This window comes from Falco biarmicus, chromosome 2 (genome assembly GCF_023638135.1).
Source record: "Falco biarmicus isolate bFalBia1 chromosome 2, bFalBia1.pri, whole genome shotgun sequence".
Lineage (NCBI taxonomy): Eukaryota > Metazoa > Chordata > Aves > Falconiformes > Falconidae > Falco > Falco biarmicus.
In genome coordinates, this window is record NC_079289.1 from 26,202,659 (window position 1) to 26,215,181 (window position 12,523).

General features: G+C 35.1%; 1 protein-coding gene across 3 annotated transcripts in view; it reads left to right on the forward strand.

Annotated features, from left to right (window-relative positions):
- Positions 1-12,523, forward strand: part of NBEA (neurobeachin) — a 510,074-nt gene that overhangs the window by 86,115 nt on the left and 411,436 nt on the right. For all 3 annotated transcript variants that reach the window (XM_056329059.1, XM_056329057.1, XM_056329058.1), the window contains exon 2: positions 6,939-7,170. In XM_056329059.1, coding sequence (XP_056185034.1) covers positions 6,939-7,170 — 232 coding nt within the window. The remainder of the gene's footprint in view (positions 1-6,938; positions 7,171-12,523) is intronic.

The following is a 12,523-nucleotide window of genomic DNA, read 5'->3' on the forward strand; positions in this document are numbered from 1 at the left end:
CCATGTTTTTCTTTGTAGTCATATTGATATATGTAGGTTAACAAATGCATGTGTTGAGCATACATATTGGTCACTAAAAAGTTAAATTTATTTCATTTAGCATTCTAAACACTTATATCTAATGAAATCTTCATTCATGCAGGTGAAAAAGAATCTTCCTAAAAATCAGAATTAATTGTGTAGAAATGTAATGGTTTAGTTAATGACCAGAAAATACTAACTTGTTTTTCTCTGCCTGGGTCCACCACCACTTTTGTGAGACTACAATGTTTAATGCTTGAATTGGAGCCCTATTTTTATAAAAGAAGCAGTAGCAGTCTCATTCCACATATTTTAAACTCTTACTGGTGATTATGAAATCGATTCAGTCTTGTTTTGTAGAAAAGATGCTCCAGTTTGAACAAGAATGATTCCTGCGTGTTATGTGATGGCTTTTGTTAACAAGGGTAAAAAGTTTACTAATATTCTCTTTAAAGCAGCTCACTGATTTGGAATTTTAAGAGATTCTCACCCCTATCTCAGCTGGGTATTTCCAGCTCATTCCCTGTGGAAATTTGTGCCGAATGCCAAGTCAGCTGTTTTGCAATGCCTAGAAACATACATGAATATCAGGGACAGAAAGAGAATTAATAATTTTGTTTCCAAACTACTTACCTCCTATACTTACAAGGCAAGATTCTAATTGTAAATTTGAACCTAAAGTAGTTCTCATGAACTAGTCCAAAACAGATGAGAATGGTTGTCATGTTGACTGTGATAAGCCCTTATTTATTCTGGGTTTAGAAAAGGTAGTACAAGTGTGACAGTAGTTAATTAGGTGAGGGGAGGAAGGAGTGCTTTGGTGCAGATCAGGCCTGGGTGTTTTTAGGGTTGTAGTAATTATACCATTGTGATAATGAAGTTTTTCAGTGACACTCTGTCTAGTATTCTGGAATGTATGTTCTTGATTTTTGTTTAAATAAATGCAGATAGGAATCAAATTTGAAGAAGTGCTTCTTTGATAGCAATGAACAGCAGATTTAGACATTTGTATGTTTGAATACTTTTGTTTATATAGTTCTAATATACTTTCTTTGATCAAGACAGAAAAATAAAACACAGGTCTGTTAATATAGATCAGGGGAAAGGGTTATAATGAAGAGCTTTGGGTTTGTTGTAGATAAGTACAATCAAAATTTCACTTTATGTTCGATAAATATGAAACTGAAAAAATATCTTTGGCTGCCCAAAAGTGTATAGAGATTAAATACAAGACAAGAAGTAGTAGATCGTTAGAGATACACGTTTTTTTCTTCTTGTATGCATCCTTGTAATTCAGATGACATTTGAAGAAACTAAAAAATCTGCCAAAAATTATTCTTAACAATTACGTTTCAATTGTACAGGTTAGTAGTTCTTAAGACTCTGAATCAGAGGAGCAGTAGAGAGATGTATGTGTAAAATGTTAAAAGTAAACAGAAATGACCAGTTTAGGTACCATGAAACTTCTTTCAAAGTATGAGTGTAGAACACGGCAAAATAGACTATACTGAGAAAATTTTGATATTTATCCATTTAAACATGAAAGTAATTGCAAAGAAAAATGTTTTATTTGATCTCCCTGTAGTTCAGATTTTCACATTTTATTGTTGTTACTGTGTATTTGTATTACTGTCATTCTTTAGCAGAATGTGCTCATGTTTTTTGTTTAACCGAAAAAATACCAAGTGCCTCTAAAAAAAAAATCTTTTGCATCTCACACATTTCTTAAGATCCTTATGCTTGGCAGTTGTTTGGGTTTTTTTAATCACAGATGAAATTGTGCTGAAAAATTTTAATGTCTTCAGGGTTTTTTTTATAAAATGCTCTTAAAATAAGTTCCAACCTCTTCTTTCTCTTAGTTTTTCAATATTCAGTAGCATTATTCATCCTGATGTTCCATTTGTTTATTTCTTCTAAGACTGACTGTCATCTTTCTTTTCATTTGATGAATTTTCGAGTTGAGAAGCAATCTATTATTGGAGAAAAGAAAACTTGAGGAGTGACCTCATTTCTGTCTACAGCTTCTTGTAGAGGGGAAGTGGAAAAGAAAGGTGCTGAGCTCTTCTCCAGGGTATCCAGTGTCAGAATGCGTGGGAATGGTTCAAAGCTGCATCGGGGAGATTTAGACTGGACATTACAAAGCATTTCTTTACCAAGAGGATGGTCAAACACTGGAACAGGCTTCCTAGGGAGGTGGGCGATGCCCCAAGCCCATCAGTGTTTAAGAGGCTTTTGGTTAATGCCCTTAATAGTATGCTTTGATTATTGGTCAGCCCTAAAGTGGTCAGGCAGCTGGACTAGATGATAATTCTAGGTCCCTTCCAACTGTAACTATGCTATTCTATTCTTTCTTTATTTCAATCCATTCTTCAGAACTTGAAGAATCTGATTCTGAAGAATTCCGATTTTCACAAGTAAACACTCTAATCACGGATGTTGAGTAGCGTGTATTTTACTGCATTTTGAGAACTGATCTGAATTTACTATGAGACATATGAAGACAACTTCTCCGTTTTGGGGGGATATTTCACCTCTATTGTAGATCAAAAGGGTGTAAAAGACCAGCCTAAGTTCCGCATAGTTGCGGCAGTTTAGCAAGAAATGCTTTTTTTGCATAGCATAATGAATGGCAGAAGGTTACTGAGGAATGGCCACAGTATTCAGAAAAATGGATATCCTGAGCAGTGCAGCTGCTTTTGAGGATGGTGGTGTTAAAATAGGTTCTTGGAGCAATTTGCAAGGAGTGTCAGCCTGTCATTGTAAACAACCTCAGTATAGGGAAGATAGCCTAATTTGCTTACGACTGCCAGTTCAGTACTTTTTCAGGAGGAGTTATGTTTCTTGGCCGTAGTCATCTAACTTGGAACCATGATCTGAACATTAGTTTGCTGCTTCATTTCTTACAGCTGTGCTGTGAATGATGCAGAATAGTTAAAAAGTGATGCATGAGCTTGACAAGCAATAATTTAGTATACTTAATGACAGTGAAAGCATGGTCTTTACTGAATATTAAATCTTCACTTGAAGAATGCAAAGTAAAACTGTGTGTTTGACATAAGAAAAAAGATTTTATTTGAGATCTGTGATATGGAAAGAGTACTGATTTATGGTATGGTATACTGGCTCCTGTAGGGTTTTTTATCTTCGTGTTCTTCTTGTAGTCTAGCTGAAATGTGTCTTACTACAGAAGTCTTCCACATTACATTAAAAATAAGTTACTTTATGGCAATATGATTTGTGTGTGGTATTGCATCCAGAATCATATCCAAGTTATAAAGTTGCAAATTTATTATGAATTTTTACAGTTGCCTACTGACAGCTTTTAATATGGCATAGCTATTTAAACTAGTACCCACAGGGACTCCAGGATCTCTTTTCTGACTGATAATAGTAGATTTGAGAACCTGTCGTTTTGTACATATGGCTCAAACTATAATAATGTGGGTTTACTTTGCATTTCCTAACTTTGAACTCATACGTTGTTGCCCAGCCACTTGATACCAGAAAAATCTTTGCACCTCCCAGTAGTTGGTGGGTTTTTAACTGCATTTAATGATTTTTGGCTCTTCGGCAAACTTTGTCCTTTCGTTAGTATCCACACGTGTTACCAGTTCATTATCGTTGTGGTTCTGCACTGATAACCTCCCTCTGCTGTGAAGACCGACTGGTTATTCATCTTTGCCTACTGTCTCTTGTTTGTGAAATGCAGGTGCAAAAATGTTGTCAGTGAACACTTTTTTTTTTTTTTTAGTGAATGTTCAACTACTTTTATTAGCTGAATTATATTTTATTTTCACATTTTAAAGCAGAAGTGGTTGGTTTTTATTACTTCCTGAGCACAATCTAACCCTGGTCATTTATTTCTGTATACTTGCTTCATTTTTGTTTAGATTTTCCTTGTCCTCTTAGACTTCTTTTTAATGTGACTGTTAATATTTTTAATTTATGTTGATTTTTAGTATGACTACTTTATAAAAAGTAACCCTCCCCCTGCCTTCTTAAATTTTTGCCATCACCATTAATTAGTTCATTAATTTTTTTCCTTTATTAAGGAAGTTGATTTTAATGATAATTATGATCATTGTTAGTGGCTGAAATATGCTTAAACCACCGTTAAGGGCAAATTTGGTGCATTTTAATGTTTTCTTTGGTGAAATAAGCAGTCACTGTGATGGACTGTAACTATCTTGCTGCCAAATGGACAAGTAAACTAGTTGTAGTACCTACTGGATAGTCCCTAGCTCAGTAGATGATTCTCCATGAAACCAGTTTTATTAACATTCAGTGTGTTTTTTGATGCAGGTTCACTGTGATGTGGTATATATACAGCTTGTTTTTAATAGTGGTGAAACATCCCATCACTTTAGACTGATACTGTGAGCTCTTTTTCAGTCTTTTAAATGTTACGGATTAGCAATTAATTTACATTAGCAAGCAAATACAGTTTGAATTATATTAGACTGTTGTGAATTATTTTAGTCTGTTTTAACCATTCTATGTTAGTTTATTAGTTTAAATTAGCAAGAATTTTACAGCGAATAATGTTTGAGAAAGGGGGATCAAACTGTATCAAACCTCTGTGTTCCAGCTGAGGTAGTACTAGTTTTTTCCTTGGTTGTAGGGCCATCTGCTGTCAAAAACAAGTGGGAGAATTGATCTCATCTTAATTGGGTATCTCTAAGTTGTATATCTAAATAGTATGATAGAACTGTTGAAGTTAGAATGGATCTCTGGATCTTCTCTGATCCAACCCTGAGGCACAAGCTGGGCCAACTAGAGCTGGTTGCCCAGGTCTGTGTCCACAGAACTTTTGAATGTGTCCAAGGATGGAGACTTCACAAACACAATTTCTCATCCTGGATTTCCTGCATGGAAAGAAGTAGACACTTCCAGAAGGTGCTTGTTTTCATCTTAAGATATGCATCTGATAGAGTTTAATTGAATGTCTTCTACGGGTGCCTGTTTAACTTCTGTGTGTTTTTAACATAATCTCAGAGAGGCTCATCCAGGTGGAGAGATACCTGAAAAAACAACCACCCAGATTGCTGGTGAGGTGTGCACCAGTTACTGCTGTGTTCAGAAACAGAAACTCCACCTGGGTTTCCTTAAAAGTGTGGTGTTTTCTTCTGTAAAACTATTTCATTCTAAAGAATGACTGTAGAAATACTGTGCTTCTAATTTGACCGTTTTATTGCCTGCCCTTGGTAGACATTATGTGTTTACCAAATATGCAGAAATGTGATATGCAGTCACAAGTTCTACACTAAAATACTGACCATAATTAGGATAATAGATTTATTTGAATGTAATTAAATGTGTCAGGAGAACTAAGGAGGTAGTCTGTTTATATATTTAATATATTAGAAGCTTTTATATTAGAAAATTATAATTAGCAATTAACTGATAGAGAAAAAATAATTTGTAAGTGGATGAAAAGTATGAATCAAGGTAGAAGCCAAAGCTAGTCACTGCTTGCTTGCATTAATTCTGTCTGAAGAAAGACTTTGAATATTTGGATAGGTTTAACCATCAAACAAAAGTTTGCGTAGTATTTCAGCTTGCTTCTTGTTTGGAATTTATTTTGAAGGAATACCAACTGCTTTTAAATAAGCTATGAAATAGCCTTCAATTAAAAGTGACTGTTGAAATTATACACTTATAAGAGATGAATTCTGTGAATATCTTGATTTAAAACATATTACTGCAATTTTATATAAAATGCTGAATCAAATAGAAAAGAATGTGTTGCAGAATAAATTTATTCTAAAATTTATTTTTTTTTGCCTTTTTGAGTTAGGTAATATATTTGCCGTTATTGAACTCAGTCCTAGTAACCTTGAAGAATTTTGAAAGCACCAGTGTTAGAGTAGGATGCATGAGAGTCAGGCTTTGTTTCCTTCAAAACTGAAAGAAATTCTGCCATTAAAAGGGGTTTGTGTTTTTAAACTAAGTTTCCTGTTCAGTTCAGTAAGGTGTTCTGAATTCATCTTTTTTAAGTTGTGCAAGTGACCAACTGAAGTTGGTGAGTTCCATTCCTCAAAGATATACTTGGTCTTGACAATATCTTTTGCAAATTTTTGCTAATGCTTTTTCTCCCCACCCCCTCTTAAAACGTGCCTGTTAGTTGTGCTATTTAACTGGAGCTCAGGACTTTGGGTAGCATTTTACAAGTATCTGCATAGACAGGAGTCAGGCTGTAATTTCATCAGTACTGCTGTTAAATCAATTTTCGTCTGAGTGCCTGTTCCTCTCACAGTGCTGTCTGTCCCTTGCACCAGCAGTAGCTTTCCTTGGCCACGCAATGAATTGATCTGTGGTATAATTAAGCAAGTTTTCCATGTCTGCATTGGTCCAGAGCAGATCACTGATCCTTCTTCTGAGCATGACTGCATGGCTGGGTGGGTGGTACAATGGAAAGGGCAGCAAGGTCTTGCAAACACCTAACTAAGGGCATATGTTGGTTTATATCAGGAGACAACATAGCAAAGTTATTTTCAGTGCCTTTATTTCTGAAAGGCGGATTTCTCTCCAGAGAACTGTGGGAAAGCCTCAATTGCTTTTGAGCTTTTCAGGTTCTGCAGCTTCTGCACTATGTCTCTCAGGGCCAGGTTACCACTTCAGTTACCTTACAGGAAGGAATATTTCAAGTATCTTCTGATTTTATGTTATGAAAGTGTTGTGTTCAACACTATGTCAAAATTTTAAGGTAGTGTTTTATGATATGAGTGTATGTATTTTGTACAAGCTGTGTTTTACATAAAACGATTGTTAATTTGCTGTCTTACAGATCATAGCAGTGAGTTTATTAAAATTGCCTCTCTCATGCAATAAAAATTTGCTGTTGGTGACAACAAAAGTATGAAAGATACTAAACTATATATAACACATTGTAATGCTGTTCTTGCTTTCTTTTGTAGCTGGTTGGTGGCGAATTTGATCTAGAGATGAACTTTATAATCCAGGATGCAGAGAGCATCACGTGCATGTCAGAGCTTTTGGAGCACTGTGATGTAACGTGCCAAGCAGAAATCTGGAGTATGTTCACAGCAATTCTACGTAAAAGTGTCCGTAATTTACAGACTAGCACGGAAGTTGGCTTAATTGAACAGGTACTGCTGAAGATGAGTACTGTGGACGACATGATTGCAGGTATAAATTGCCAACTGATAAAATAATCATTGCATTCTTGAACTGTCAATGTTTTGCGATTACGGAAGGGTTTGGGATGTCTTGGTTTCTACTGAAAGTGATATTTTGGTTAGTACTGCTGTTGAGTCAGAAGTACTTTTTTATCAATTTCAGAAAAATTACAAATACATATTCTTAGTTTAAAATATATGTAGATACATTGTTTAAAATAACTGCCTGTTAATTCACCTGAGAAGATAATGTTATCTTAGTGATAAAAAAGCTGTTCTGAACATAATTAAGAACAGTATCTTAGACTTAACTGTGAAAGTAATATTTTAGTTTTTAAGTGTGTTGACCATTTTGAATTATTCATATGTTAGAATTGTTATTTTGATCCACTTTAAACATAACCTATATCTGACGGCATATCAGAAATTATTCCTACCTTTGAATGCTGGACATTTGGATTATATTAAATGATATCTCATAATGTATAGCTGTGCTCTCTATAATATCTCTTTAGCTTTTATACTTGTGGGTTTTAATGTCCTATAAGTTTTTTACAGCATAAAAAAGCCCAGCATACTTTGTTCACCTACTGAAAACAAGTGATGAAGTTGTTGCACAGCTAAGTTTTTCAGAGTACTTTTGAAGGAGTTTATGTTATTCCAGACTACATCCTCTCAGTAGTAGGGTACAGATAGTAATCCTGAATTATTTGGTTAGAGGAGCAGCTTTGGTTGCCATACTTAAATACGGCAGCTGGAAACTGCATAGTTATCTGCTTCTTATATTTCTTGGGGAGAAATTTAAGCCGATCAATATCTTTCAACTCAATATAAAAGTGGTTCTTAATTTTTATATAGTTTGGGACTGATAGGATACCTACATTGTGAGACATTTTTAAAAGATTGAAGCGCTTTGTCTTTCATAATTCCAAGATTTTAGCAGATGGTTTGATTCCTGACAAATATATAGGCTTTATGAAACAGTAAACCAGCAAGGATTTCAGACCAGAAACAAGAGGAGAGTAACAGCAGCATGAAAACTGGATTATTCAAGTTTTGGCTGTTTTTCAGTATAAAGGTATCTCTAATATTAAAGTATTTGAAGAAGCTACATTCTGTATTTCATAGCAAGCTTGTTCATTAGAAATGTATGTGTAAATGCTATAACCAGAAGTGTTATGCTAAATATTGTACTGCAAGATTCAGACAGAAGTATAACAGATCAATAGATTCACAAAAGCAATGATTTTCACCAAGGATGTTTTGTTCTGCAGGATTTGTAAATATGTCAGAATAGTATAAAGGCAAAGATATTGTTCTATTCCATGTTAAATATAAGGCATTAGCTGATTAAAACAAACATTTCTTTCTTGAAGTTTTTCAGTGTTTCACTTATGGAAATGTGCTTACATCAGTAATCATACCAATAAAGTTTTTTCCAGTTTGAGCTCCCCTAAATAGTACTTCTGTATGTGGTATATGTTACTGTAATTATGTCCCTATTAGAGAGAAATATTTAAAAATGCTTAGCTAATTGTAGAAGTCAGAAATAAAGTGTATAGGATCTGGCTTCTAGGAGCTTTTGGAAACTGAAAAATCAGTCTAAATTTACAACCATTAATATAAGACAGGGATAGTTCATTCATAAAAAAATTAATGGAGCCTCTGCCCCATTAATCTTTTTTCTGAGAGTGGTCACACAGTACTTCAGGAAAAGACCTGCAGAAAAAGCATCAGTAAGCTTACTCTTCCATATACTTACATGGACAAAGAGAGCACATAGTTAATTTAAAATCAACACTGAAAATTGGAATTCTGATGACATTTTAGCTCTGCAATGTGTGTCAAGTGATTTGAATAGTTTTCTGTATATCATGGGCAGGGATTTAACAAAGTCATGCTTTGTAGGGTCTTTTCTCTGATAACTGAAAATTTATGAGAATGTGGAGGGTTTTGATAATTATTTGAAAAGTCATGGAAGCAACAAAATTCATCATTTTGCTTTTATCCCTTGATTTCCGCAAGCACCTCACCACCCTTTTATAAATGGCAACAATGCTGGTAATAAGTCAGAAGTAATAAATTCGTTCGTGTAATAACTAGTTCAGTGGTGGGCACTTGAGATGACAAAATCAGAGACAATGAATGCACTATCTGTGTTCCCCAATCTGCTACGCAGACATTGATGTCATTTGCCCTAAATATTTTTATGAACTTTCCAAACCCAAAGAAAAAAGAACTTTTCTGGCAAAATTATTTTTAACATTCAGGGAGGATGTTATGAACAAGACCTGTGTTAGTGCTTAGTCCTAGGGAGTTAACTACCACTTTTTTTCCCAGAGCAGTTGCTGCTAATACTCTGTCAGCCTAATGTTTTGCATTTGACTTTTGTAATTTTTAAAGGGTACAGGTTTTCTGTTTTTTTATTTGGGGGGGGGGGGGGGGGGGGGGGCGGGGGGGAGGAGTTTGTTTTTAGGTCATCTCACTTGTTGCTTTGTGAAACACTGTGATTAGAACTAGGTAAGGTTTAAATAGATGAAACAGGCATAACCTTTGTTTTATGTTCTGACCGCAAGCTTTCAAGACCAGTTTAAGTCTGAAGCCACTGTCCTCTGGTTTCACGAAAGTAAGACAACAGCAAGTAAACATGTGCCCAACCTTTTGCAGTTAGAACTTGTCTGTTTAGATGAAGACTGTCAGGTTCATGAGGTTTCTCAGCACTTTAAATTTCTCACTTCTTGAGATTTTTCAGATTCTGTGGTCAAGATTAAAAGCCAAATGGGATCATTGCCATTGTATTCCAATTTGCTTTCCAGAAGCATCACCTGTCAGAAGTCATCTTTGTACTGTGATGATGTTATTACTTGTGTAGGGGATGGTCAGCCATTTTATCAATGGTTAAGAGGAAAAGATTATTAAAATATTTGTATAGGTGATTAGTACGCTTTTTTAACAGCTGCACAGAATCTTCCTTGTGGGATTCAGTTTTCATAGTTCTCTATTTCCAGGTGATGAGTGGCGGAGCAGATCATCTGCTCCGAGACACTCTTTGGGATAGTGTGGCTGTAGTACCTACAGAAAAGTCTGAACGGTGGATGAGAAGGTATCCTGAACTCATACAGAGTGGATATGTCTCCCTTGATCCCCATTTTATTGCCTGTGGTTCTGTTGTGATACTGTAGCTTATTGTTCTAAAACAGCTGGAACTGAATTCTTAAGCACTGAAACAGTTCCTAGTTTTTAAGCAAAAATGTTAGGGTTTGGCTGCTCTGTCATTAATAGGCTGTTAACAAGTGTTTCGCTTTCAGCTGGTTCCATAAGAAAAACTGCAAAATGATGACATTCTCTATTGCCAGTCTGTAGAAATTAATTTACTTCACCTACAGAGTTAAAATTCAAAATTTCATGACAATCTTATTAAAAAGTTAAGGAAACATGAGGGAAGTTTTCCTGAAGCTGGGTTTCCAATGCTGTTTAATATGTCTTCTAAAGCTTATGCCATCCCATTCATTTTAATATGTGCTCATTATTACTTGAGAGACAGGCAGGATCTTTTACCCTTGTTTTTTCCTATTAAATGACATAATAAAGCATTCCTTCAAGGTTTCTGTTTAATTTATAGATCATACGTAAACTGCTTAGTATGAAAGTAGTCAGGAGGTTCCATTAACAGAAATAAAACCTGTTGCATTCTATGCATTTCAGAAATGCATTAAAAATGAGAAACAGTGCCTGTTTTCTCCTTCTGGACTTAATATTATTTTATACAATCTTGTTTCTGAAATGAGATCATAGATACCAGTTATATATGAGATCTTATTTAATGCAAAGAAATTAAGTAAACATCTTAAAAATTCAGTTGTAGTATGTTTTGTGAACTTTGTCCATTTATAGATGAGTGGATTATTAGGATTTATAAACCAGCTGTGGACTGACTCTTTTGTATGAGATTTCTAATAAGGATGGATAAAGTTATGTAATAGAGTACAGTTCTTTTGAAGTCTTATTAAACTGAAACAAGAAACAAACCTTCTTTAGAGGTGTTTACAGCAATAGCTTGAAGTGGCATTAAGTGCTTTGACTTCCACAGTTCTTTGCTTTCTCTTTACTTGTTATCTACTAGGCTTCAATCCTTCAGGTCTCTGTTTTACCCAGAGTTACGTTGTTAGGGAGCTTACATTTATTTCTCTCCATCAGTGTTTTATTCATTTTTCTAATGCCTGTGAGTTATCAACATCTTCAGTAGAAATACGAAATTTTCTGTGCCACAGGGTAGTACAGGGCTATAACAATGAGACAAAGCAGCACATGTTCAGTGTTTTTAAAAACCTGCCAATCATTTCTGTGTTTGACTGTATTAGTTTACGCTTTTGTCATCTGTGTTTGAAGATTATTTTATTTAATGATGTTCTGATTTTCACGTAAGAACTTTGCTTCTATACAACAATTTCTCTATGTAAAAGAAGCAAAGTTTGAAGTAACTTAATGTAAAAAGCAAGTTAAAACTACAAATAAGAATTGGGAAATTCTCAGCCAGACTGGTGTTCTGGTGGTTGCTTGTGCTGATTTGCCTTTCAGCGTGTTGCTGTTCTCAATTTCTAATCACGTACGATATGTGCAATCACTGCCAGCTTCACACTGCAGGCTGGAGGCTGTGCAGCAAAGGGGGCAGATGCTTGTAGGTACCAGAGGAGGAGCTGAGTCATAGAATTCACCATCATAAAAGAAAAGGTGGTTTAGTTTTTGTAGTTTTATTTTGATTTCTCTTAATAAATTCTGTCACAAATACAATGTAGCACTAATTTTAAAGGGGAGATTAAATAAACTCTTCCTTTAAAGAAAGGCGGGGGGGGGGGGGGGGGGGAATCTATACCTGAACATTAGGAATATATTCAGATCTTATGGTGAAAATGTCTGCAAATTACAGTGTTCTTCTTTTGCTTTTCCTGACGTGCTTTTTCACTCACTGAACAGCTTACTGTGTCCTGTAAATTAAGTATTTCATTCTTCACACATGCCTTTTTCTTACTGAGGACCAGAGGTTGGATGCATAGTGGAACAAGTTAAATAGATATGATGATTTTACTCAAAAACACATGTGCAGGGATTTGCAGAGAGAAAATTTATTTTAAAACAACATGTCAGCGTGAAATGTCCTTGAAAAGGAGGGATGCTTTTTAAGACTACTCTTTGACAGTACCTGTAAGAGTCATCCTTTCACTAATGAACAAGGAGAATATGTAGTCCTGCAAATAAGATATAAACTTATTCAGTTCTTCTACAAGTTTAACAGGGGGAATTTTCTGATTGTTGTGCAGATTGAAAAAGTTTACTAATGCTGATTCTATTGTGTCATAGCCTTT